This window comes from Colletotrichum scovillei (assembly GCF_011075155.1).
Source record: "Colletotrichum scovillei strain TJNH1 chromosome Unknown Contig00012, whole genome shotgun sequence".
NCBI lineage: Eukaryota > Fungi > Ascomycota > Sordariomycetes > Glomerellales > Glomerellaceae > Colletotrichum > Colletotrichum scovillei.
In genome coordinates, this window is record NW_023336270.1 from 653,491 (window position 1) to 677,445 (window position 23,955).

At 55.4% G+C, this 23,955-nt stretch overlaps 8 protein-coding genes across 8 annotated transcripts; 6 read left to right on the plus strand and 2 right to left on the minus strand.

Moving 5' to 3' along the window:
* The first annotated feature begins 952 nt into the window (after window positions 1-952).
* HER10_EVM0003362 (cytochrome P450) lies at window positions 953-3,515 on the plus strand. Its single transcript, XM_035473042.1, has 5 exons — window positions 953-1,542; window positions 1,647-1,797; window positions 1,952-2,400; window positions 2,458-2,690; window positions 2,760-3,515. Exons 1-5 carry the CDS (start codon window positions 1,483-1,485, stop codon window positions 3,439-3,441), a joined length of 1,575 nt encoding a protein of 524 aa, XP_035326115.1. The 5' UTR covers window positions 953-1,482; the 3' UTR covers window positions 3,442-3,515.
* Window positions 3,516-4,743: 1,228 nt separating this feature from the next.
* HER10_EVM0005678 (beta-1,6-galactanase) lies at window positions 4,744-6,128 on the plus strand (the record flags this gene model as incomplete). The annotated part of the gene is made up of 3 exons (XM_035475284.1): window positions 4,744-5,178; window positions 5,234-5,407; window positions 5,466-6,128. The coding sequence occupies 3 exons, from the start codon at window positions 4,744-4,746 to the stop codon at window positions 6,126-6,128; spliced, it is 1,272 nt and encodes a 423-aa protein (XP_035326188.1).
* A 546-nt stretch (window positions 6,129-6,674) lies between these two features.
* Window positions 6,675-9,126, plus strand: HER10_EVM0002096 (uncharacterized protein). The gene is made up of 4 exons (XM_035471822.1): window positions 6,675-6,840; window positions 6,930-7,034; window positions 7,099-7,295; window positions 7,347-9,126. The coding sequence occupies exons 1-4, from the start codon at window positions 6,795-6,797 to the stop codon at window positions 8,937-8,939; spliced, it is 1,941 nt and encodes a 646-aa protein (XP_035326079.1). The 5' UTR covers window positions 6,675-6,794; the 3' UTR covers window positions 8,940-9,126.
* Window positions 9,127-9,299: 173 nt separating this feature from the next.
* On the minus strand, window positions 9,300-10,079 carry HER10_EVM0010334 (40S ribosomal protein S20). Its single transcript, XM_035479797.1, has 2 exons — window positions 9,661-10,079; window positions 9,300-9,601 (listed from the first exon to the last, which is right to left on the minus strand). The coding sequence occupies exons 1-2, from the start codon at window positions 9,921-9,923 to the stop codon at window positions 9,517-9,519; spliced, it is 348 nt and encodes a 115-aa protein (XP_035326321.1). The 5' UTR covers window positions 9,924-10,079; the 3' UTR covers window positions 9,300-9,516.
* Window positions 10,080-10,606: 527 nt separating this feature from the next.
* On the plus strand, window positions 10,607-12,690 carry HER10_EVM0008473 (CUE domain-containing protein; the record flags this gene model as incomplete). The annotated part of the gene is made up of 2 exons (XM_035477991.1): window positions 10,607-11,793; window positions 11,847-12,690. 2 exons carry the CDS (start codon window positions 10,607-10,609, stop codon window positions 12,688-12,690), a joined length of 2,031 nt encoding a protein of 676 aa, XP_035326266.1.
* A 34-nt stretch (window positions 12,691-12,724) lies between these two features.
* On the minus strand, window positions 12,725-15,501 carry HER10_EVM0004696 (uncharacterized protein; the record flags this gene model as incomplete). The annotated part of the gene is made up of 2 exons (XM_035474330.1): window positions 12,725-14,412; window positions 14,463-15,501. The coding sequence occupies 2 exons, from the start codon at window positions 15,499-15,501 to the stop codon at window positions 12,725-12,727; spliced, it is 2,727 nt and encodes a 908-aa protein (XP_035326160.1).
* A 2,112-nt stretch (window positions 15,502-17,613) lies between these two features.
* Window positions 17,614-21,288, plus strand: HER10_EVM0009908 (alkaline elastase YaB; the record flags this gene model as incomplete). Its single annotated transcript, XM_035479379.1, has 2 exons — window positions 17,614-20,616; window positions 20,650-21,288. 2 exons carry the CDS (start codon window positions 17,614-17,616, stop codon window positions 21,286-21,288), a joined length of 3,642 nt encoding a protein of 1,213 aa, XP_035326309.1.
* A 931-nt stretch (window positions 21,289-22,219) lies between these two features.
* On the plus strand, window positions 22,220-22,645 carry HER10_EVM0008806 (uncharacterized protein; the record flags this gene model as incomplete). The annotated part of the gene is made up of 2 exons (XM_035478315.1): window positions 22,220-22,391; window positions 22,476-22,645. 2 exons carry the CDS (start codon window positions 22,220-22,222, stop codon window positions 22,643-22,645), a joined length of 342 nt encoding a protein of 113 aa, XP_035326276.1.
* Window positions 22,646-23,955: the final 1,310 nt, after the last annotated feature.

The window sequence follows — 23,955 nt, forward strand, 5'->3', positions numbered from 1 at the left end:
TCAATAACACTCCAAACCCTCACACCTCGTCAAAAATGAGCCCACAACAAGTCGAATCCTCCAAGCCCTCAAGCCGTCGCCAAACGAGTTCACGAACCGCGGACCTGGAGCGGAATTCCTCCCCCGCCATTCAGCTTAACCTTCTTCCCCCCGTCTTCTCCGCAGAACCCGCAACGGTGACGGTGTAAAGCGGGGAAAGAAAGGGAACTCCACCACCGAAAGCCGAGCCCGATGCAATTCTCACATCAATTATTCGTCCAGTATCTCCAATTTCTCCAAATCCTCGGGAAAGAAGAAGACCGTCGGGAAAGGGATGTTCGGGAATGGTGTAAGACAGGCCAAGAATGTCGGGAAAGAGGGGGACGGAAAAGAGCCAGAGCGTACCAGGACTCGGCAAAGAGACAAGAAAGACCAAGAGGCGCCGTGAGCAATGAGGGTGACCCTTACTCACCGCGCATGGAATGTGTAATTGCCTCGTCTCCGGTTGGCTCACATGCACACTTGCGAAACCTTGCTGCCGGGGGAGCGCCATACCATCCACACATCTTGCATTCGTTTGGTTTTTGGCGGGCGTGGATTGGGGCGGGGGAAGCTTGCTGGGTGGGTAATAGCAGATGCGAGATCTTGGTGGAGCATGGAACTACTGCGTATTGAACCCATGGCAGGGTGGCTATCTACGGGCTGAACGAGCCGAGAAGAGAATTGGGAACGAAAAGTCTGGGGTAAGCAGGTATTGCGGCATCACTAACAGACCCAAGTCCGTCTGTTCTCAAGTCTCAACCTCCCTTTCTCTGTGTATCCCCGCGAGTAGCCGCAGCGTTCCAACTAACTCCCGCTTTCAAAGGTCACCCGAAACAGGAAGGTTGGGCGGGCGCAAGCGTGATAAGACGGACCTGCGCCTTTGCCCGCCTCTTTTCTTCCAGGCGCACCCAAGGTAAGGTAGATACCGGTGGTAATCAATGCCAGGCACCTTGGGGCAGGTAAGACGTGTTGCGCATGGGGACTGTGTCACTTGTTACAGCTGATATTTTGGCACGTCCACAGTGCCTCGTACATCGTCCCGCCTATTGTCATTTCTCCAATTTCGTGTCCATCCCGGTCCTTGCGGCGTGGGGTAAAAGCGCACACCCGCCAGCGCCGTCATCCATTCCCGTCTTGGACCGTGGAAAGCCGATGGGTAGCAGGCCGGGAATGGGTTAGGGAACGTGTAAGACAAATAAGAAGAGAGGTGCACCCCTCCTTCTCGCCGGAAGACACGGATGAGACGTGAGGTGAGATTGCTGTGAAGAAAGAAAGAAAGCTGGAAAGACTTTATTGGGAAAAGGACCGAACTTGGTGTTTGGCATACTACTATATCGAACTATATTCACGGCTTCGTGAGAGTTTCACTGCTGTGTGGAGGTCACTCAAAACGGCGGATGACAAACGGCTGCTGCTTGACAACACCATACCGTTGAATCGAGAGGAAAAGGAACAGTGAATATGGATTCAAGTCATCTCTGGGCCTGGCTAGGCCTCGCCGCCGTGGGAGGCGTGCTCTACGTAAGTTCATCAATGTCACCATTCACGCAAAGAAGCTTCTCTATGAAGCCCCAGCTACGTTGGTAAGAGAGTGGATGGACCCGATCTGACAGTCAATGATATAGGTCGCCGGTATCGTCGTGTACCGCATCTTCTTCCATCCTCTGGCAAAGTACCCAGGACCGTTCATCGCAAAGGTCACGGATGGATACCAGCTTTATCACGCCTGGAACGGCGACAGACATCTCGACTTCTACAAGCTTCACAAGCAATACGGTACGTCACTTACTCGTATTCAGCACTCATCCCGATTCATCCCTCATACGCTTTGGAGCCGGCGAGAAGGCATTGCCAGAGAGGGCAGAAGAGGATGAGAAGGAGAGAGGAATCGGGAGTGAGCAGAAGGGCCAGCACTACTAACACACTCAAGGCAAAATCGTCCGCTTCGGCCCCAACTCGGTCTCCTTCAACTCCGCCACGGCCCTCAAGGAAATCTACGGCTTCCGCTCCAACGTCGGCAAGGCAGAGTTCTACAACGCCTTTGTCCACCCGGCGCCCAACACCCACAACGCCCGCGACAAGGACGTCCACGCTCGCAAGCGCCGCGTCCTCGCCCACGGCTTCTCCGACTCGGCCATGAAGGAGATGGAGCGCTACATCATCGGTAACGTGCGCTCCTTCACCGCCGAGATTGGTCGCGGCGCGTCCGCTGAGACAAAGGGGTGGTCGACGCCCAAGAATATGACGGACTGGTGTAACTACCTCGCCATGGATATCTTGGGAGACTTGTCGTTTGGAAAAGCATTCCATATGCTCGAGGCACCCGATAACCGGTTTGCGTTGGACTTGATCGCCGCGGCGACCAAGAGGCATCTTCTTGTGAGTAGACGTCGTCGACGGAGTAGTTTGAGAGGAACGTGAACTGACGGACGACAGTGCGGTACCATGCCCATCGTCGACAAGCTCAAGCTTGACAAGCTCCTCTTCCCGACCATTGCGGCAGGACGCGCGCGTTACATGGCCTACAGCAAGGCGCAGTTGACGGAGCGGACGAAGCTTGGCGAAGATACGGATCGACGCGACTTCTTCTACTACCTCCTCAAGGCACGCGACCCGGAGACTGGACTGGGCTTCTCGACGCCAGAGCTCTGGGGCGAGTCGAACCTGCTGTAAGTCCATACTGCTCCTAGCCAGTTTCGAGGCACAGAGATGTGAGCCAAGACTAACACACAAGTCAGCATCATCGCCGGCGCCGACACCACGTCAACAGCCATGGCAGCGACCCTCTTCTACCTTTCCCGTAACCCCGCGGCGCTCCAGCGCGCAACCGCCGAAATCCGTAGCAAGTTCTCCGAAGTCGAGGAGATCCGTCAAGGCGCGACAATCAACACATGCACCTACCTCCGTGCCTGCATCGACGAGGCGATGCGTCTGTCCCCCTCCGTCGGTGGCCTCCTCCCACGCGAGGTTCTCGCGGGCGGCATGACCATTGACGGCGCGCACATTCCAGCAGGAACCGTCGTCGGCACACCGCACTACACGATCCACCACAACGAGGACTACTTCCCCTCAGCGTACGACTACGTCCCCGAGCGATGGATCGTCGGCGCGGCGAACCCTTTGTTTGGTGGTCGGGAGACGACCGAGGCCGACACGGCCAGGGCGCAGAGCGCGTTTTGTCCGTTCTCGATTGGAGCCAGAGGATGTATTGGCAAGGGGCTCGCGTATGCTGAGATGTCGACCGCATTGGCGAGGACGTTGTTCTTGTACGACGTGCGCAAGGCGGTGGGCGTACTTGACCCGGCTGAGGGACGCGCAGATTTGGACGAGGGCCGGAGACGGGTCTCGGAGATGCAGTTGTACGACACATTTACGAGTATGAAGGATGGACCGTTGTTGGAGTTCAGGGCGAGGGCGTGAGAGCGAGGCCGGAAAGGTCGACATTGTTGTTTCTACCGAGGATGGCTTGGTTGAAGCTGGGGTCAGACAACCCCACTGCTTCACCTTTGAAGCTGTTAGTTTGTGAAGTTGTCGTCATCGAGCGTCGAGAGAATTTAGTAGCACGTGTCAATTGATTCTCGTGCATGATGAGAACCAATAATGGCAGAGGATCCGCCTCATCGTTCCAAGGTATCGCAGTGGAGCCAAATGCTGGTGAGAGTTCCTCGCGAGAACTCGTCCGTCCGAACTTGCGCGCCATTCAGATCGTTCGAAAGCTATCCCCGCTTGCCTGTTTCCCCAACTGCCACATTTAGTCTTTGTGGTCCGGCTCTTGATCGGCAGCGGGCATTTCCCTGTCAGGCACGTCGTCTCCGCTATTGTCTGTTTTCTTTCGTATATTTCAGACTTTGTTTCGTTCGGCTTGCGGGGATCACGGAGCCGGGTCACGGTGAAAGCTATCTTCTCCACCCCCATGCAACGTCAACCATCCAGACTAGTATCTTGTGATCGCGCAGAACCGGCCGATTTGGGGATGCGTGGGCCGTTGAGCGGTTCGATGAAGAGAGGGGGGTCGGAGTGTGGGGAACACCAGCACTAAAGGAATCAGAGCTGGGGAGCCGGGATCCGTCGTTTTCCCCATCGGCATATTTGACAAGCGATGCGGGGGCGGGACGCAAGAATCTCTTCAGGCCTCAGCTTCTCTCGAAAAAGGCGGGAGCCGACCTCACGCCGTCCGGCACAAGCTTGCTGTTCCTGGCGACAATCATCGCCTGACTCCCTAGCGTCCACTCAATGGTAAATCTTGGACCCTTGGCTTCCGTCCCCAAGAGTATGTCTGCCCCGGCTGTGCTCGTCTTCTCGGGCGAAAGCCCCCCCCGAGGTTCGTCGCTACCCTGGCAACTTGGTATCATGACCTGAGGGAGCACCCGAGAGATGCCCCGCTGCGGCCTGGGGAGGCGGTCGAAGACTAGTCATGACAATGACGACCGTTGATTCAAGGAACGTTGCACCCTCCCAAGGCTTAGCTACTGCCGCCAATGCTCGTGATGTCAGTGTCGCGTTCCTGGTCTGGCTGCAGGTCCCGCTCTCGGTCCGTGGGATGAGGTAGCAACGGCGAGTGCTCGATTGGAGCGGGAATGCTTCCGAGCTGCATGCTCTGTGAACTTTTGGGGTCGTATAAGATCCCAAAGGTTCCCGCAAGATGATGCCATTGCGACCTTCTCTGTAGTGATAGCTCCCATCTCGGACGCGTCGGTTTCTCAGTCAAAACTGCCCGACATCATGAAGTTCTTCACCTCCCTTCTGGCCGTCGCCAGCTCCGTCGCGCCTCTTTGCGCCGCTCTTCCCCAGGCCAGACAGACCAGCTGGCCCAATGGTCCGCTTGTGACGGACGGTCGCTGGGCGGTGGATGCCGCTGGCAACCACATCCAGTTCGCCGGCACCAACTGGCCCGGCCACGGCGAGGTCATGGTCCCAGAGGGTCTGCAGTTCCTCTCCGTCGAGGGTGTCGTGTCTAAGATCAAGAGCATCGGCATGAACGCCATCCGTCTGACCTACGCCATTGAGCTCGTCGACCAGATCTACGCCAACGATGGCAAGGACATTGACATCAAGACGGCTTTCATCAACGGCCTCGGTGAGACCAACGGTACCGCCGTCCTCGCTCAGGTCCTGGCCAACAACCCTTCCTTCACGGAGGCGACCACCCGTCTCGAGGTAAGTCATCAGCTCTTTCGCGACGTTTGACACCCGCTGACACATAGCCCCAAAGGTGTACGATGCCATTGCTGCCGAATGCGCTAAGCAGGAAGTCTACATCCTCCTCGATAACCACATGTCCACCGGCAAGTGGTGCTGCTCTGGAAATGACGGCAACACTTGGTGGGGAGACCGCGAGTTCGATGCCGCCAAGTGGGTGCGCGGCCTGACCTACATGGCCAACCATGTAAGTGAATCGAAAGAAAGCAGAATACTCTTGAACCCAAGCTGATAACCATCGCCAGGGAAAATCGTGGACTGCTCTCGTCGCCATGTCTCTCCGCAACGAGCTTCGTGAGGCCACGGATAACGCCGAGCTGGTCGCTGCTTCGTACAACTGGCAGGATTGGTACAAGTACATCCAGGACGGCACCAACGCCATCAACGGCGCCAACCCTGGCCTTCTCATCTTCCTCTCTGGTCTCAACTACGACACTACCGTCGCACCCGTCTTCCGCGGCACGGCGTTGACGCCCGGTAACGGCACGTTCCAGCTGTCTGACTTCGAGGGCTACGCCGACAAGCTCGTTCTCGAGATCCATAACTACGAGGGCTCCATCGGCAGCTGCGCGAGCTTGAGCAACAACCTGTACACCAAGGGCTTCCAGGCCATGAATGCATCGGACCCTGTGACGGTCAATGTCTTCCCCGTGGCGCTGACCGAGTTTGGCTTCAACATGAACGACAACACATACCTCAACACGTACTCGACGTGCCTGGCATCCTACTTGCCCCAGATCCAGGGCAGCTTCTTCATCTGGGTTCTGGTGGGTAGCTACTACATCCGCCAGGGAACGCAGAACTTTGAGGAGTCGTGGGGTCTGTTGAACGCGGACTGGTCTGAGTGGAGAAACCCCAACTACGTTGAGCAGCAGCTGAAGCCCATGGTTGCCGGTGTTATTGGATAGATGAATTCCATGAAGAAGATATGACTGATTTGGAGTAATTAAACAATGACCTCGATTCTTGATTTGTTTTTGAATATGTGACTCGTATAAAGAAGATTGTGGCGTCGACAGACTGGAATAACTCCGTGCCTGCGAAAGATACTAGGGTAAGATGTGTAGTTCTCAATTATTATTGTTGATCGAGTTGCTTTTCGATGGAATATAGCGGTAAATTTCGAAGGCAGGGTCTTCCAAAAAGTTCTCTGAGACGATAAATACCAAGTGCGAAACTCGAAAACATCGCTGTTCGGTAGAATGGTTGAATGGTTGGGTTCGAATGATTCTTGAGGAAATCAAGAAAGGATGTTGAATGTTGGTGGTGTAAGTGCACCTGTTTGGGCCAGAAGACGCAAGGACAGTGCTTACGCCTTGCGCACTGCTTACGCACAGTACGGTCTTCCCATTGGCCCACCACGGCGCGCTAGCGGCACGCGCCGACAAGGCTGAGAAAGGCTGCCAATGATTTCTTTCTCGACACCCAATCTCCGAGTTCTGGTGATTACAAGAGCTTGATTCTTTGTTCGCCGTCAAATCCCTGGCTAATCTCGAGCTCTCAACACCTACGAAATGACATAGCTGCTGTCATCACGCAACTTTCACTGCGAAACCGCCCGAACAACAACCAGAATGGTAGTTTGCAAGTTCTACGAGCAGGGGAACTGCAGGTACGGACGTACGTCACTCGCTGTGCACCCATCATTACCCCCTCGAGGGGTCTCGATCGCAAACTCGGATCGAAGAGGCTAATACGTAATATCGCAGAGAATTGCCGATTCGAGCACCCACGGTCGCAAAATAACAACCGCTTTGCAGCCTTTGGCCAAAACACAGGAGGAGGATTCAATCGAGGCGGCAACAACAACGATGGTTCGTCCCACAATCGCGGCTCCTAGGAGTTTTAAACGACGAAATTTTACTCACATGCGACCAGGGCTTCCGTACGCGCTATCAAAGGAGACCATTGAGAAGGATTTGACGTCGGAAGCGCCACAATGGATCTTGTCCGCCTATGGCCCCGGCAGGGATGCTCCGGAGCAGCTTTTCGGAGGCAACTTGCGCGAGCAGAGTTTTGAGGAGATGAGACTCGTTCATATGATGGCGGAAGCCTCTGGAAATCCTCAGCAAGCGGTAAGTCACCTTACTCAGGTTTACAGGTCTATCAGCTGACGGACTCCAAAGCTCAATCAAGCACAAGAGCTATACCAGCAAGCCCAGCAACAAATGAAGACGGCGGTGGGCAACCTTGACGGAGCTATTCAATTCATCATTTCTGCCGAGCAAACGCACCCCAACAGGACAGACATTTGCAAGCAAGGCACATTGCCAGGCGGGACCACAGGGGAGTTTGCGGTCGGAAGAAGGGGCGGCGCTTCTTCACAGCAGAACCCTTTTTCGTCAAATTCGAACGCAGCGACATCGAACCCATTCTCCTCCAACAACACAAACACGACTTCTGCCTTTGGTGGTGGCGGTGGAACTTCAACAGGGAGCGCCTTTGGCCAGACTGCGACCCTGGGGCAACGTGCGAATCCCTTTGGCGCGCCAGCTTTTGGTCAAACATCGCAGCCATCGCAGCCGACTTCAGCATTCGGCCAACCATCACAACCTACGTCGGCGTTTGGTGCCGCGAGTAGCTCCGCCCCCGCTTTCGGGCAAACATCGCAACCTACATCCGCCTTTGGACAACCCAGCGCGCTGGGAGGTGGCACATCGGCTTTTGGCCAGGCCTCAGCCCTCGGTCAGAAGCCCAATCCCTTCGGCGCGCCTGCGTTCGGGCAGCCGGCACAACCAGCAGCAGCATCAGGGGGCAGTGCCTTCGGCCAACCATCTCAACTTGGCGGAGGCGGCAGCGCGTTTGGCCAAGCCAGTGCTCTTGGACAGAAGCCAAATCCCTTTGGAGGCGCGACGAGCGGCGCCAGCCCGTTTGCAAGCGCCGGCAGCAACAATACAGCCAGTCCATTTGGTCAGGCTTCGCAGAACACGGCCAGTCCCAGCCCATTTGGGCAGCCCGCGCAGAATACGACACAGAATGCCAACCCTTTCGGGGCTCCAGCCCAGACGAACCCGAGTCCGTTTGGTCAGCCAGCACAGCCTGCGACAACAAGCGCATTTGGGCAACCGGCTCAGACTGCATCTTCCAATCCCTTCGGTCAGCCATCTCAAGCGCAGCCGGCGGCGACCAACCCCTTTGGAGCGAAAACCGATGCGCAGCCCAGCGCCTTCGGTCAGCCGGCGGCGACTGCTCAGCCTACGCAGCCTGCCAGCGGATTCGGGCAAACAGCTCAGCTTGGCCAGAAGACGAACCCCTTTGGACAGAACAATGCGTCTCCGTTCGGCCAGCCGTCCGGTGGCCTCGGTGCAGGCGGATCAGCGCCAAACCCATTCGGAGGACAGGCCGCTGCACCAGCTGCGCCCGCCGCGCAACAAGCGGCGGCGCCTGGGAGCGGGCCGTACCCGCCGGGGAGCTCGAGGCAGCATCCACCAGTGTCGAGCTACAGCTCCAAGGACATGAACGGGCGGTTATCCAATTGGAAGGGCAAGCCCGTCACCTATCAGGGCAATCTGCCTGGCATTCGAGCCTTCAACGGCGCGTGGACGAGGATATGGTTCCCGGATGGCCCGCCAAACTACTACAAGGACACTGAGCTACCCGATGAGTTATATGATGACAAGTCGAAGCAGCAGTGGCAGTCGTTTGCGCAGACGGGCAAGTTTGAGGGTCTCATGCCCGAGTTGCCTCCTAAGAGAGAGTTTTGTCTTTGGGATTTGTAAAGGGGGCGGGCGATAACGGAAGAGACGAAGCAAGGGGACCGAAAGCGGTCTTTATGTACTTGTGTAAAGGGGGCTGGCATTGCACGGCGTTGATTTCAAAAAGGATCAGTTGGTGACCGGGGGTTGGGGTATCTGGCTGAGCATGTGGTATTATGGTGCTCATACTGCACTCTACCTAGTTGGGCACAAGTTCCCAAACATTGAGTATCTTCCTCAACATTCTGACTCTCGCAATCCTCGTGCCCACCGCCCTTGACTTCACGTCCAATATGGCCAATATCACAGTAGGTACTTCAACTGGGCTTCATGCACAGCTTCATGCACATTTACGCGACACATCACCGGTAAGGTACTTTCAATGGGGGGTCATCAGTTGATTCGGGTGGTATCTAGACCGCCTCGCTCGTCCCGCCGCCTCTACAAAGCTGCGCCGAGGTGTATAGCCTTTCGGCCATCCCTCGTCGCTGGCTGAGCAAACGCAGCCTTCCCAAGTCCGAAGCCCATACCGTTCCATCCCTCCTACAACAACAACTCGTCTTTACAACATTTTTTGTTCCGGGGCTTGGTTTCCAATCGCTTATGCGGCAATGGTAACCTCGACCTCGACACCGGCCTCGATGTTGATGATGATCTGCTTAACGATCTCGGTGGGGGCGTTGAGGCTGTTCAATCATTAGCATTCTTGCTCCCATCATCTTGCGCGAACAGCGGGAAAACTCACTCAATGAGACGCTTGTGGATGCGCATCTCGAAGCAATCCCAGGTCTTGGAACCCTCACCGCAAGGGGTCTTGCGGGTGGTGACCTTGAGAGTCTTGGTGGGCAGGCGGACGGGGCCGGAGACGCGGAGGTCCTTTGACTTGGCGCGCTCAATGAGCTCGGCGCTGACCTTCTCGAGGGACTGGACCTTGCGGGAGGAGAGGGTGATGCGGATCTTGTGCGTCTTGGGCGCCTCGCCGAAGTCCTTGTCCTTGTTGTAAGACATTTTGAAGTGTTGTTGTTCGGTGAACGGGTGGGAGGTGGGTGGTAAGGTTAGGGAGAGATTGAATTTCCTTCACGACTCGAACGGCTTGGTTGCGGCAAAGTGATGAAGGCTGATGATCTTTTGGGCTATCGTAAAGCTTGCAGTCGGAGGGAATTGCGATCGCGAACTTTTTTTCGTGGGGTTTGGAAAGTAGGGCTTTACCGAGTGGTGTGACTAAGCCTAGGTAGGTTTAGCGCAGGATGTGGGTTGTCGAAAAAAAGATACGTACTTTTCGAGCTGACCATTTGCGGCGGCAAGAAGCAAACAGGCACAAGAGAAAGAACGAACCCCACCATGGAGGTACCCACTTCCGCATTCGCAGCTCCGCCGAAAGCTCACTGCATGGCCCGGCTGGGGAGAGGCACCGACGTCAATGAATGAATCATCCGGCGAGATCTGAGAGAACGACATCTCACGGCCAGCCGCCTCACTTCACCTCATCGCCACCTTTAAGCGCGTTACCAAAACTCACCAGATGCGCCATCACGACCCGACGTTAAGCTCTTTCTAAGAGCATTCTGCTATTCCTGCATCCCGCGATAGAATCCTTCACATCCCTGAGAGCATCTTACCCCGCCAGTTCCAGCGCACATCTCACATTGAATCTCGCGAACCATCTCACTCACCCCAGAGCTCCAGCAACCATGGCAACCTCCCTCCCGCCGCTGGCACCCTTCCCCACGCCATCATGGCGCGCAAAACTCTCAACCCAAGAATGGGAAGCCCTCATCGAAGCCTGGACGACCCTCACCCAAGCCTACCTCGCCCTCTCAGATAAAGACCTCTCCCGCGCCGCCGCAAAAGAAGACGCCTCCATCCCAGCCTTCCTCTCCTCCTTCACAACACAAGTCGCCGAAGCAGGACCCTCGCCCATCTTAGAATGTTCTTCCTCAACAACATCAAAGGCCCTGCTGAGGTCAGCATTTACACTCACATCCCGCCTCCTCACAAACCCAACAACACCACCCCCAACACCCCTAACAACAGCCCCCTTCCTCTGCGCCTTTTCAAAACTCTACCGCAAAAATGCGCCCGCCACCCTCTCAAAAGCCTTCGCCCACCACGCCAGCGCCCTCGAGCACCCCCTAGCAGGCCTCAAAAAGTCGCTCGCGCAGTCCATGGAAGCAGGTCTCAAAGCGGACCTCAAATCCCTCGAGGCCCGCCTCGCGAACCTGAACCATTTACTCCACGCCTCCCCGCACGCCGCAGCCTTCTTCCTCGCCGGCTCAGACTTCTTCGACGGCCTGGTCACGGCATTCAAGATCACGAACCCGCCGCTGCGCAAGGTCCTCGTCGCGACGATGTACCTCTGCCTAATCGGCCTGACGGAGGGCGAGCGGCCTCGTTTCGGGATGCTGGCTGATGTGCTGTTCTCCTTAAAGTCCGCTGCTGAGACGCACAGGGTCGGCCCGTTGAACGTGAACGATTCACTTGTGGCGGAGCTCGTCACCGTTACGCCGGTGCTGAAACAGCTGTCCAAGAGGGCCGAGGAGAAGGGCGCGGCGTCGACGGCGTTGAAGTCACGTATTTCCGCGCTGGAGGGATTCAAGAAGCCTGGCGGCGGAATGATGCGGCCAAAGAGGCTCGTCAAGCGAAAGGTCGACAAGGGTAAAGGGAGAGATGTCGCGGAAGAGGGGCAGGTTCAGGCGGAGTTGCATATGCACCGGCAGAGTCAGATTTCACTCATTCAAGATCTGTTTCCGGATCTGGGATCAGGGTTCATCTCGAAGCTATTTGACGAATATGGCGATAACACGGAGATTGTGACGGCTCATTTACTAGAGGACTCGTTGCCTCCGCATCTCGCGGCGATGGACCGCTCTGCTCCGTTGTATGTTTCCTCTGTTTCTTTATTTGACTATGGTAAGGCTAACGATATCACAGATCCCCCACGTTCGAAAGAAGGAAAAGCCAGCTTGAACCCAGACCAACGCCGCCGCAGCTACCTGAACGCCACAATGTATTCGACGATGATGAACTCGACAGACTGGAGCTGGACGTTTCCAAGCTCCACTTTGGAAAGAAGGGACCCGAAAAGACAGCCGACGACGTGCTCAAGGACAGATCGACTGCACCAAACAAGGCGGCCATCTTATCAGCACTCGCAGCATTCGACTCGGATGACGACGAACGTGACGACACCTACGATGCAGACGATGTCGGAGGCACGGTCGACAACGCCAACGAGGAGGCCGACGGCCAGAAGGATGCTAGCGAAGAAATACTGTACAAGGCCTTCCAAGCCGACCCCAGTGTATTTGACAGGCAGGCTACGACGAGGAGAGGCCAGGCCAGAGGAAAGTTGAGGGAGGAGACGGGCATGACGGATGAGGCCATTGAGGGCTGGGCAGTGATGTTGGCGAGGAACCCGGGTCAAAAGCGACGGCTCGAGGCCAAGTACAGCGGTGCGGCTGCATTCACTGGTACCCAGACCGAGATTCTGTCAACGACATGGCGAGCTAGTCCGGCTGGCTCTGGCGCCGAGGATTCTGAGAATGGCGGTGGCAGCTCCTCACGGGGTGGTGGAGGCGGCCGTGGACGAGGAGGTCGCGGCCGTGGTGGAAGAGGGGGCGGAGGCCGTGGAGGCGGTAATGTTGCCGGTCCTACCGGCGAAAAGGAGACCGAGGCCGCGCGGAGGAGAAAGGAAGCCAGCAAGAGCTCCCGCGCGAATCACAACCGCCGCGATCAAAGAGCCAAGAAGATGGCGAGAGGTGGATTCCCTGGCTGATGTCGAATGTCTCACTCGCCCCGGGATAGCACCATCAATGCAACCTTTGCCTCTTGGTATTCTGACTTGAACTTCGCGCCAACGGAACTGCGGCTGCTCGCTTGCTGGAGCCGCATTCTGTCGTCTTTGTGAAGTCGTCCCCGTAGAGATCCTCTGCGCTCAGGGTCAGGGCGTACGGGCTTTTAATATCTACGATACCTGGGGTACCAGGTTGTGGCGTGAAGGAGGATGGATGAGCGGCGGAAGGTGACATGATGCTGGTGAACGAGGAACCGAGTTCCTCGAAGCCAGAGGTCCTGGCCCAGAGTGCGTGGTCCTTCGGTGTCGCCAGCTCTGATGTTCCACCAATCGACGTCAAGTCTCCGTGATCGCCTTCGTTGTGCCCGATCATGGACCGAAGTGACTCGCGGGAACTCCGTCGGCTGTCGAGGTAGGTTCGTAGGTCGTAGCACTGTCGACAAGTGGGGTAGACTGGATAACAATCTGATTCATCCCGATACTGCGGGAGCTGAGGTCGAGCTTGCTCGCCACATTTCTCCTGAATGTCGTCAAATAGATCGCCGATGGGAGTGAAATACGTTACGCGAGGACCGCTACCCCAATATCTATTGCGGCCCCAAAGCTGGCCGACCAAGGAGTTACTCTCAGCGTCAACAATGGCAGCGCCGCTGTCGCCCTCCACGCCTATGCCTCCGCGAATCCACCCTTCTTCGTCGTCGTAAGGGCACGGCTCTTCGATGAACCACTCGCGCGTGGCCTTGCCAGTACCATTCATCTCGGCGCTGACGTAGGCTGGAATGTCACAGACCTCGCCCCTTTGCTGGCCAGATGTTCGACCCGTCGACACTACAGTGGCACCCGGCACAACGGCGCTTGTCGTCTTGACTGGTGTCTCTTTGAGAAGAGGCATGGTCTCCGAAGGGAATCGGCGGAGAATATTGGCTTGACTGGTCTTGGAAGCGACGAGAACCCAATCAGTCGCGACAAGAGGGGGCTCCTTATCGCAGTCTTCCCAGTAGGGGTGATGTGAAATGCGAGTCGTCTTCAGGTCGAGTCCCGATGTAGCGGCGAGGCTACCTAGAGCAAAGTCTGTCTCAGGCAGCGTGTCGTGCTTTTCTTCTACACAACGGGCTCGGTCGATGGGGGATGGGTGTTGAACGCTGACCGACTCCGACTTCTGGTATGCCTCCACGAAGGGGTGGAAGTTGGCAAGCCAGTAGCTGCCGCCACCGATGAGCAGACAGGGCCCCAATGTTGACGTGCTTTCCTCGAACTCTTCATTGCCTTCGATACCAATGCTGTCGCCCATGCACGGGTCTTTGAAGTAGTATGGGTTCTTGGCCAAGCAGATATCATCAGGCATCTCCTTGCTCAAGCCTCTCGCCCAGACACTTCGTTCAACATAGCCCTTGAGGAAGAGGAACTTGACGCCGTCTCGATGGGCTTCGGGTAGAAGGTCTCTGACGTGTACTGCGATAATGATCTTGCGAGCTCGCGAGGGCAATTCGCCTTCAATCATGATGCGGATTTGCCGCGTGCCCGGTGTCTTACCGCGAGCGGGGGCGATGCTGTGCTTGGGGCCGCACCATTTTGGGATGAACTCGGAGAGAAATGGTAGGACTGCATGCTCCCACACCATAGGGAAACTCGCGTTGTTGAGTAACTGTGTCAAGAGAGGCCGGGTCAAGTCGCTTGGGCTGTCGGCTGCGAGAGGAGTTTGGCCTGCAGATGTCAGAAAACCGGCCTCATGAGTTGGAGTTGGGATCAGTCACCTTTGTGTGCTCTTTCTCTTCTATACCTCCTCTCAACAACATCTCTCAGCTTTTTTCGACACTTCTTTTTGGATACCGCGACGGACAGTATCTGCTTTAAAGCTCGTTCCTCCAAGCTGTCTTTCTGGGATGGTCCTGGAACACTGCTGGTATCGTGAGACGAGGATGGCGTAGCCATGGTTCGGGCGAGAGGCTTCAGCTTCGAAAGTGGCTCCTTCGATTTCCCCTTGTAATTGCCCTCGGTATCTGGGTGAGCACATCTTAAATGACTCTCAAGAATCTGTCTGGTCTGGAACGAGCTCTCGGTACATCCAGGGGCCGGGCAGACGAGGAGGTGTTCCAGCTCGACATGCCAAGTGAGACCGTCCTTTGAAGAAAAGCTTGGTTGTTCGCAGCCACCCCAGTGGCACGTGTGAGTGTGGACCGCCTTGAAATGGAAGGCCAAGTCTTTTTCTTGGTCAAATGTTTCGTCGCATTGGTGGCCCAAACAAATAAAGCGGCTTTGAGCTCTGGCGGTAGAGGTGGTAGAATCAGAAGACCGTTTAGCGGCACCCAGAGTTGTGGAATGATTTGTCGTGGCAGTCTTTGTGGTAGGCCATTCATACGGGAAGTCAATCTGTGTGGGCGATACACCGGAGCCAGCAGATGAAGGCTGGGATACAATGGACGAGGAAGAATATGTGATACTGGACACTGTGCTCAGTGCCGGGGGAGGAGGCGCCTGCGCAAGAAACGAGGTAGGCTGGAATATGTCGAACGCAAATGAATTGTCCATGGGCAGAGCTTTCCCGAGCCTCTGGTCCAGCTGATTGATTCCATGGCTCTGGGACCAGGCATTGTCACCGTAAATGGAAGGCCCATGGTAGACGTCCGCGAAGGAAGAGTCCTCGGCAGGCGTCCAGTAGGGCGGAATCGAGGCAAACTTGTCAGCATCTGATGGGGCGACGCCTGCAGCGAACAAAGCTCCTTGGTGGGTAGGCGACTGGCGTCGAACCCTCTTTGGCGGTGGCAGGTTGAATACCCCTCGAGAAAGAGGCATGGTGAGAGATGACTTGGTGGTGTCGTCTATGGTTGACTTACACCGACCGCCGAGCCAGCGGATACTGCGAACGAACCACAAAGGATGGACTCAACGAAAGTCAATTCGTGGACATTTGATGTTGGAGATGGTTATAAGGCAGAAAGAGAGAATTCAGAGAGCAATAAGATGACGGGCGGGCGGGAAGGAGGCAAGCGGCCTCCAAGAGGCGGCGGCGGCAGGCGGGTGCGGCACAGCTCTTAGTCTGGTTGCCTGATCTGACTGCCGCCTCTTGCCAGCCGGTTGGCACTGTATGGTATGTGCGACTTCCAGCCCAAAGTACAGTGCCAAACAAGTCATACACTATGTGGATCAGATCACCCCTCACTCTCATTCTCACTCTCATTGAAGATGGCGAACCACCTCATTCACCATCGCTGAATGTTGTTCATGTGTAATACTCATCACCAGAACACCAGATACTGAAGGGTTATATGAGAATTCATATTCAGATGAGAAAACTGTGGCAAGTAATCTTCCAATCTGGTCTCATGCGACCGGCCTCATCCAGACGTATCACTTCCTCAGTGACCTGAGCTGACGCGAAGTTGAGAAAGACTCGACGACAGGCCGGGACCTCGACAGTGCGTGACTGTTGACCTCAAAAACGTACCAAACTCTGACTCGAGGTTCAAACAGCCTGAGAGTGTGCATGTTGGCTCGCTCAATGTTCACTAGGCCCATGTCTTCTCAAGCCCTCGGCTCTATTGCCCCCCTCCCCCCCCCCCAGGCTTCTGACCAGCATATGGATTCGCAAAGTCAACACCCACGAGCACATTAAGACTACAGAAGTATCAGATGATAATCGGTTCATTTACAAGAGGAATTCGAATAAAAAGGCCCTGTTTAAACGAGCAGGTCCCCCTGATGCTGGTTTTCTCCCATGCCACTCAGCGCTCCTCATCTTGAATGAAAGGTCAGGTGATTGCTTGAGTTCTACGTTGATTACATGAAATGAGATGAAACATCAATTAAGCTTAAGACGTCCCGACGAGCTTGATGATTCAGACGGTTCAAGATAAGTTTGGATTGAGTTGGTAATGTCACATCACGTAGCCCATCCAACACCCCTGACTCCCACTGAACTCTTGTCAACTTACCGTCCTCTGGATAGAGCTCTCATCCCGAAGCCTTTATGCAGGATCTTCACAATGGAGGGCTTCTCTGAGCTTGACTTCAGTGATCTCTGGGTGCTCGAGGTTGAAGCTCAGCCTCTACTCCGCCATTTGATGAGACTCATGTAAGGCAGCTTGGCCCCGCTTACTCCCGAGTCTCGCAACTCGAAATATGAGCCAAGATGTAGGAATAGTTCTCACTTGAAGAAGTGATCTCACGATGCCCGGAGTCTGGACCCTTTATTCACCTCCGACTCCCCACCCAAAGCCCACTCTCGGAGCTCGGAGCATCACCGATAGTGATCAACCAAAGTAACATCGGCCCTCCGAGTTGAGCTTATTTCACCACAGGGCTAAGCGAATCGAGGCAAATCTCCACGGCCTCCCACCCATCCCACCGCAACGTGCAGGCAACACGAAAGTATCCATCTCACAAAGCCCTTAGCAATGGCTGCAAAGTATGGTGTCTACATGCCGAACTCCACAAAGATTGATTAGATGAGCTGATAAAGTTCGCACCCCCGGCCTTCCTACAAGTGAGTCTTTTCCAACGACCTGCCGCTTTCGGGAATACGGGCAGAAGTCAAGGGAAACACAGTACCTGCCAAGCTCTCGGAGTTACATCCGTCTTTACGACCCTGAACTTTTGTTGTTGCGTTCCGGTTATCGGTTGACTGGCCCATAAAACTGTAATTAATAGGTAATTTGGTTGATCATTGTGATCTTGGATCTAATGGGTGCGGTTCCAGCTCGTATCGTGGGACCCTGGCACTACTTCAAAGTCCCATCCCGTATTGCGAGATCGTGAAAGATGATGCACTGGATAAATAGAAGGGGATGGGCCCTTTGGGGGCCTTGATCTAGAAGAGGAGCCCAAGCAACAGCTCCCCGTCTGCTTGTCTCTCGTTACATTCTGAGATCGATTGTCAACTTGCCGATCTTAGTCGAGCTCACTACAATGACTCGGGTTTCCGGAATCCTCCAAGCGGCCCTCGTCGCAGCCGCCGCCGTCTCACCGGTCACGGCAGCCGAGGGTGGCTTCGCAAGCGGCCGCACCCGCCTCACAACCCCGGCCTCGGACGCTGCTTCCGGCCGTTACATCGTCGAGCTCCAAGACTCGACCGGCCCCAGCACCCGTCAGGACTCTTCAGTCGGCGACTCCATTGTCGGTCAGATCTCATCTCTCGGCTACGAGGCCACTGTCAAGGAGGACTTCTCCGCCATCTCGGGTCGCTTCAAGGGCGTCTCCGTCGAGATTGCAAACGACGATTCGTCCGGCGTCGTCGACGACATCAAGAGCCTGCCGGGCGTCGCCAACGCCTGGCCGGTGCAGCCCATCACCCTCGACGTCTCATTCGAGGTCACCTCGGGGACGAAGAAATGGAACCCTCACATCGCGACCCGCGTCAGCGAGCTTCACGACCGCAACATCACCGGCGCCGGTCAGCGCGTATGTGTGGTTGACAGCGGTGTAGATGTGTCGCACCCAGCTCTGGTTGGCAAGATCGCTGGCGGAAAGAACCTCTTCGAGGAGAACTCGACCGCCCTCACGGACTGCGCTGGTCACGGAACCTTTGTCTCGTCCATCATTGCCGCCTCGAACCAGGACTTTGCCGGAGTCGCGCCCGACTCGGAGATTTACATGTACAAGGTCTTTGGCTGCGAGGATGCGACATCCAATGACATGGTTCTCAAGGGTATGCTCGCCGCTGACTCGGATGACTGCGACATTATCTCCGTGTCCATCGGCAGCAACACTGGCTACGTCAACTCTGTTCTTTCTCGTGTTGCCAGTGAGATTGCTCAGGATAGACTTATTGTCATTGCTGCTGGTAACTCGGGCGCAATGGGACCATATTTCGCCAGCTCCCCGGCTGCTGGCCGTGGTGTCGTCTCTGTCGGCTCGGTCGAGGCAGCGCAGACTTTGGGGTGGCCTGCGACAATTGTCTCATCTGGCGGCCAATCTCTGAACATCTCGTATGTCACTTCTGACGGCAACAAGTTCAATAGCACCATTGATGTGCCCATCGTTCTCGACAAGGGCGACTCGTGCAACATTGCCGGCTCCGGCCTCGACTCTACCGCTGTTCTCGCAAAACGTGGTGTCTGCGAGCCAGCTGGATCGTACTCCTCCATCGCCAGCGCTGGATTCGGTTACGGAATCCTATACGACTCTTACAACCAAGGCGCCTACTACATGGCTGACGTTGTCGCTTGGTCTGACACCCTCAAGCTTATGGCTGTCACCACTGCCTCAGTTGGAGACTGGGCAGCCGAGCAGATTGCTAAGAACTATACCCTTCACTTGAAGGTCCAGGCTGATGCTCAACCGGCTGCTTTCGCCGCCGAGGTCCCCAGCGCTGGTCAGCTCTCCACCTTCACATCGTGGGGTCCCACCTACGAGAACGACTTCTCTCCCATCATCTCCGCACCTGGTGGCGTGGTCTACGGCGCTTTCCCCGACGGCAAATTCGCCATCTCTTCCGGAACCTCGTTCGCTACACCCTATATCTCAGGTGTTGCTGCCCTTTGGTATGCGCATGCAAAGAAGGACCGGGCAGAGTTTGTCCGTAGACTCACATCTACTGCTCTGGCTCTGCCCGCTTTTGAATCTATCGATGGCAAGATTCTGGACGAGGTTGCGTCGCTTGCTCAGCAGGGTGCCGGTCTCGTCGATGCCGCCAAGTTGTTTGACTTCACTACCGTGCTTCTTTCCGAGCCGACTCTATCACTGAACGACACGGACAACCGTGTCAGCACCCACACTATCCGCATCCAGAACACCGGTTCGGAGGAAGCGACTTACAACATCTCTCACATCGCTGCCTCGACTGTCTCATCTAGAAACAGCCTATTGTATCCCAATACCTACTACCCGCCTTTGGTGTCCGCTGCTGGATCCTTAGCCGAGGGCAAGACTATCACAGTGGCCGCAGGTGCGACTCAGGACATCGAGATCACCCTCTCTGCCCCCGACGTCGCTTCTGATAGCGGTGCTCTGTGGAGTGGCAAGATCCTTCTCGCAGGTTCAAACGATGAGTTGCTGGCCGTGCCCTACATTGGCATCGAGGCGTCTACTTACAACTGGACTGCGCTGCATCACGGACCAGAGTCATACCGTTACGACGATACTGATGGCATTTTGTACCCACTCGACTACCAAGGCAAGGCGTACCACCCTGCTGATGGCGACTCGCCTGAGACCTACTTCGCCTTCCGCTACGGCACCTACGAGTTCTCCGTCGATTTGGTCGGCATTGACTGGAAGACGGAGCAATTCGCGTACCCGCCGCAACATGGTTCAGGCTCGAGGGCTTGGCTTGGCTCCGTCAGATCTCAGCCCCTCGCTGATGGAGGGTACATGGACTTCCCCATGAGAGAGATTGTGCGCTTCAACCTGGGGAGCTACGTGACTTTCCGTTCTTTTGCGAACGGTACTGCTATCCCGTCTGGACGATACCGCATCTTCACACGCTCCCTGCGCATGTTTGGCGATGCTTCCAAGCCTGACGACTGGCAGCTATTCCTTTCTGATCCGTTCTCCATCCAACTCGGAAGCGATCCTATCCCGGGCCAGAATGCCACATGGACCTCTAGCCTCCCATCGTCAACATCTGCTGTGACTACCTCCACTACTGCAGTCCCCACCACAACATCGGTCCCAACAACCACTGCCCCTGTTTCCGTGCCGGGCACAACCACGACGCTCACAGCCACCGCCACGCCTACCGGCCTCGAAGGCGCCTTCACCTCCCTGAAGCTTCAGAGGTTGAAAGAGGATACAGCCTTCGTCATTGACCCGGCAGCATGGATGGAACTCCACATCCAGATCTCAATGCCGTCACCTGTTGCCGCTGACTCTGTCCTCACATTCGCCGTTCCAGCCGAGATCACCGACATCGCAGAAGGCTACCAGCTCTCGGCCTCCGGCGCCCAAGCCGGCGATACATCCTTCGACCCGGTGACTCGGTTGTACACAATCGCCCTCGGAGAGTGGACAACCTGGAACAAGAACATGGTCGGCGACTTCTTCCTCATGTGCCGCTTCACACCAGAGTTTGCCGCATCCATGAAGCAAGGCACCTACGTCGTGCAGTTCCCTACCGTCGGCAAGGTCTGGGAAGCACCCGTGTACTACACAGCCGTCGACCGCTCTGTCGTTTACGAGCGGCTTTCCACCTCTCCATACGACGGCACATCGCTGTACACTGCCGATGTAGAGGTACCTGCTTCCTTGGGACCGTGGGACTTTGTCCGTTTGACCACGTCTCACTCGGCTGATTCCGACGGATTCGTTTGCGCCAACTCTAGCGTGGTGATTGGAGAGACCCTTGATGCCGAGAACCGCATTGAGAGCTTCACTGACGTCACGGCATCGGCTACAGAAGTTTGCAATGTGAAGAACTTTAGAGCAATGTACAACGAGACGTTGACGGGTGATGATGTTCTTCGGTTCACGGTGGGCAGCATCCAGGGCAACCGCGACCAGTGGACACTGAATGTGGTTTATTTGCTGGATGTTCAGCTTTCCAATGGAACCTTGGTGTTGTATGATCAAAGGACGCTCGAGTTTGAGAAGAACCCGCGCTTGAGGTCGTTCAACTTCAACGCTTTCTCTGGCGAGAGGGCCTAAACAGTTTTCTCTCTAGAACTTTAGACTAAAGTAATTCCCTCGGTATTGTTTCATAGACCTAATCAACCTGGTATTCAACCTCCCATTTCTGACAATTTTCCGTTGTGACTCCCGACTTCTTCTTACTAAGTACATCATATCGCCGCTTGCGATCTTCGCTGCAAAGAAAACCAAGTTTATCGTCTGCGCCTCCGGCCCTTTCAAGCTTAACCACAATCTTGTGTCGCATGAACCCTGAAAACCCGTTTGGCATGTGAGCTGGACTCAGCTGGGGCAGTTCCGAAAGCCAAGACTTTAAACTCACCATTTACATAACGACCTCGTATATCAAACTTTGTGGGTCGCATTCGTGTGGGTGGATTCTCGGACATGAAGAGCCCCATTGAGCAGTCTCGTCCCGGCTCCCCACAGGGATCCTGATTATCAGATGATCTGATTAGATTAGATGGCATGAGGAGCATAACCGCTCGACGCAGGGGACCGGGGGCCAAGGGGACGAGACTCCGCTTTCAAAAGGTTCGGACGGATGTCGGCCGCCCCGCTGAATACGCTCGGAAACCCGCTTCTTTCCGGGCAACGTTGGGGCAGAAGGTTAACTGGCTCTCTGGAAATCGCTCGCCAAGATCTCATCCTTCCAATAGCGCCGGCGATATCGGTGCGCCGTTACAGTGTGGGATGCCATTTGGCATCTGCTTTCGGATGAAGAGTCTGGGCATTCCGAGGGACTGGAGGGGAACTGGAGGCTGGAGAGGAGCTTTGTACAGACTGAGAAGGAAGGTAGCATTTGCCAAGCTGTGATGTTGATATAAAGAGTGGTGAATGTCCTGAATCAGTATGAAGTCTCTTCTCGATACCCAGTTGCCTTACTCACCTCAACCTCAAGTCTCGCCAAACTCTTCCAAACCTCAAATCCTACCTCCAAATCATCAACATGCGCTTCTCCGTCGCCTGCACCGTGGCCTTTGTCGCCTCTCTGGCTTCCGCCAACCCTCTCATCAACCGCAACCAGGGCGGCTGGGAGTTCCCCGAGTCGATGCCCCTCGTCACCCGCCAGGACGTCCCCGCCCCTGGCACGCCCGCCTACCTCTGCCACGAGAACTGCGGTAAGAGCTCTCTCTCTCTCCCTCTCTCTTTCAACCAACCGATATGACGTTGTCAAGTTGTTCGCTGACGATGATGAACTCTAGGTACCTCCATCACCTTGTCCCGCGAGACAGGCTACTGCACCAACTACCAGTGGATCGCTCGCTACGATGCCTGCCTGCAGTGCGCCAACGCCCAGAACGTCTGGCAGTACTATGGAAACTCCGTCACTGCTGCGGCTGCTGCCTGTGGTCTTACCGCTGTTCCTGTCTAGACGCATCCATCCGCGCGACAGGTATGAGGGTGGCAAAGAGGCCTAGAAGAGGGCCGGAGTAAATGACTTGAGGTTTTGAGCGAGCTGATGAGAAAATGGAACGCATTCTTGACGAGTAAATAATTCAATGTACATATTGTGGCAGAAACATACATCGCGCCGTTCTCTATCTGTGATTATCCGTAGTTCCTTTTCTAGTTGGACCGGCTGGCCCATGCAGGTATGTGTTTTGAGACAGTTGTAAGAGATGCTATGCGGCAGCTTTAGTCTTTGCCGGAGTGTTCAGTCCGAGTTGACCTCACTCTCTACCCATGGTGCTCGTTTCAGCGGCCGCTTCGGATGCATCTCCATGGTTTATGCAAGGGGCTCAGCTTTACTTTATATGATAGAGGCTTCAGCTGACCTCATTGGACAATGAATATGTACAGACAGACAGCTTAGAAGGGAAATAGCTTTTTACACCGTATGTTGAGTAGGGTACTTGGTAGTACAAACATATCGTTGCTGGCAGTCTTAAACTAAGGCACGGTGGAATCCTTCCTTATCGAAGGGATATATAGTTGATGTAAGTGCTGCCTGCACTGACGGTTCCGGCTTTGTGACGTTGGTCATTCATTCCTGCTAATTGAAGATCCGGAGCTTCAGTCAGACCTGCATGTGCTACACTGCTATTAGACTATATCCACGAGAGAAATCCCGGCATCTCGTTATTCAGGAGGTTCCAGATTGAACTTCGTGTGAGTCAGAAGAACGATAATGCAGAATCGATACACTAGTGCAGTGACCATCCCCCAAGCACTTCATTCGATATACCGCTCTCGAGAAAATTGAACACGATCTCGAGTCGACCTCGTATGCCCGGGAATCTTGATCTAAAGTTCGACATATTGCTTTTGCCACAATTTGAATCATCCGGCCTGTTGGGCCAATATTTCGTTCTTTAGCTCGTCGTTTCAAAGACTCCGAACTTGAACATTGCGACAGAAAGCACGATTTTTGGATCGGTCTGGGCCTGGCGCCGGCTGAGCGGTTCGCATTCCTTGCACATGTAGATCTTGGAAAGAAAAAATGGGGCCAACATGAGACCGTGTCGGCTTTATGGCTCGCTGATGGCTGTCAGGGTAAGGACAGCTGTAGGTAAGATGACCATGAGAGGGGGTTGTTTATTAGAGGTGGCGACCCTGACCCCTAAATTCGATGTCGAGCATTGCCAGGATGATGGGGAGGGGATGCTCACAGCTGTAGCGTCTGACCACACCGTCCGAGGGCCGGCATCCTACACCGTATTCCAATAGGTCGGGGTGCCTAGC

Bases quoted from the DNA above. Each gene is read 5' to 3' on its own strand.
- HER10_EVM0003362 (XM_035473042.1), top strand. From the start codon at position 1,483: ATGGATTCAAGTCATCTCTGGGCCTGGCTAGGCCTCGCCGCCGTGGGA. The intron at 1,798-1,951 runs GTACGTCACTTA...AACACACTCAAG, and splicing joins CAAGCTTCACAAGCAATACG to GCAAAATCGTCCGCTTCGGC. The intron at 2,691-2,759 runs GTAAGTCCATAC...CACACAAGTCAG, and splicing joins TGGGGCGAGTCGAACCTGCT to CATCATCGCCGGCGCCGACA.
- HER10_EVM0002096 (XM_035471822.1), top strand. From the start codon at position 6,795: ATGGTAGTTTGCAAGTTCTACGAGCAGGGGAACTGCAGGTACGGAC. The intron at 6,841-6,929 runs GTACGTCACTCG...GTAATATCGCAG, and splicing joins GGGGAACTGCAGGTACGGAC to AGAATTGCCGATTCGAGCAC. The intron at 7,296-7,346 runs GTAAGTCACCTT...CGGACTCCAAAG, and splicing joins CTGGAAATCCTCAGCAAGCG to CTCAATCAAGCACAAGAGCT.
- HER10_EVM0010334 (XM_035479797.1), bottom strand. From the start codon at position 9,923: ATGTCTTACAACAAGGACAAGGACTTCGGCGAGGCGCCCAAGACGCAC. The intron at 9,602-9,660 runs GTGAGTTTTCCC...ATGATTGAACAG, and splicing joins ATCCACAAGCGTCTCATTGA to CCTCAACGCCCCCACCGAGA.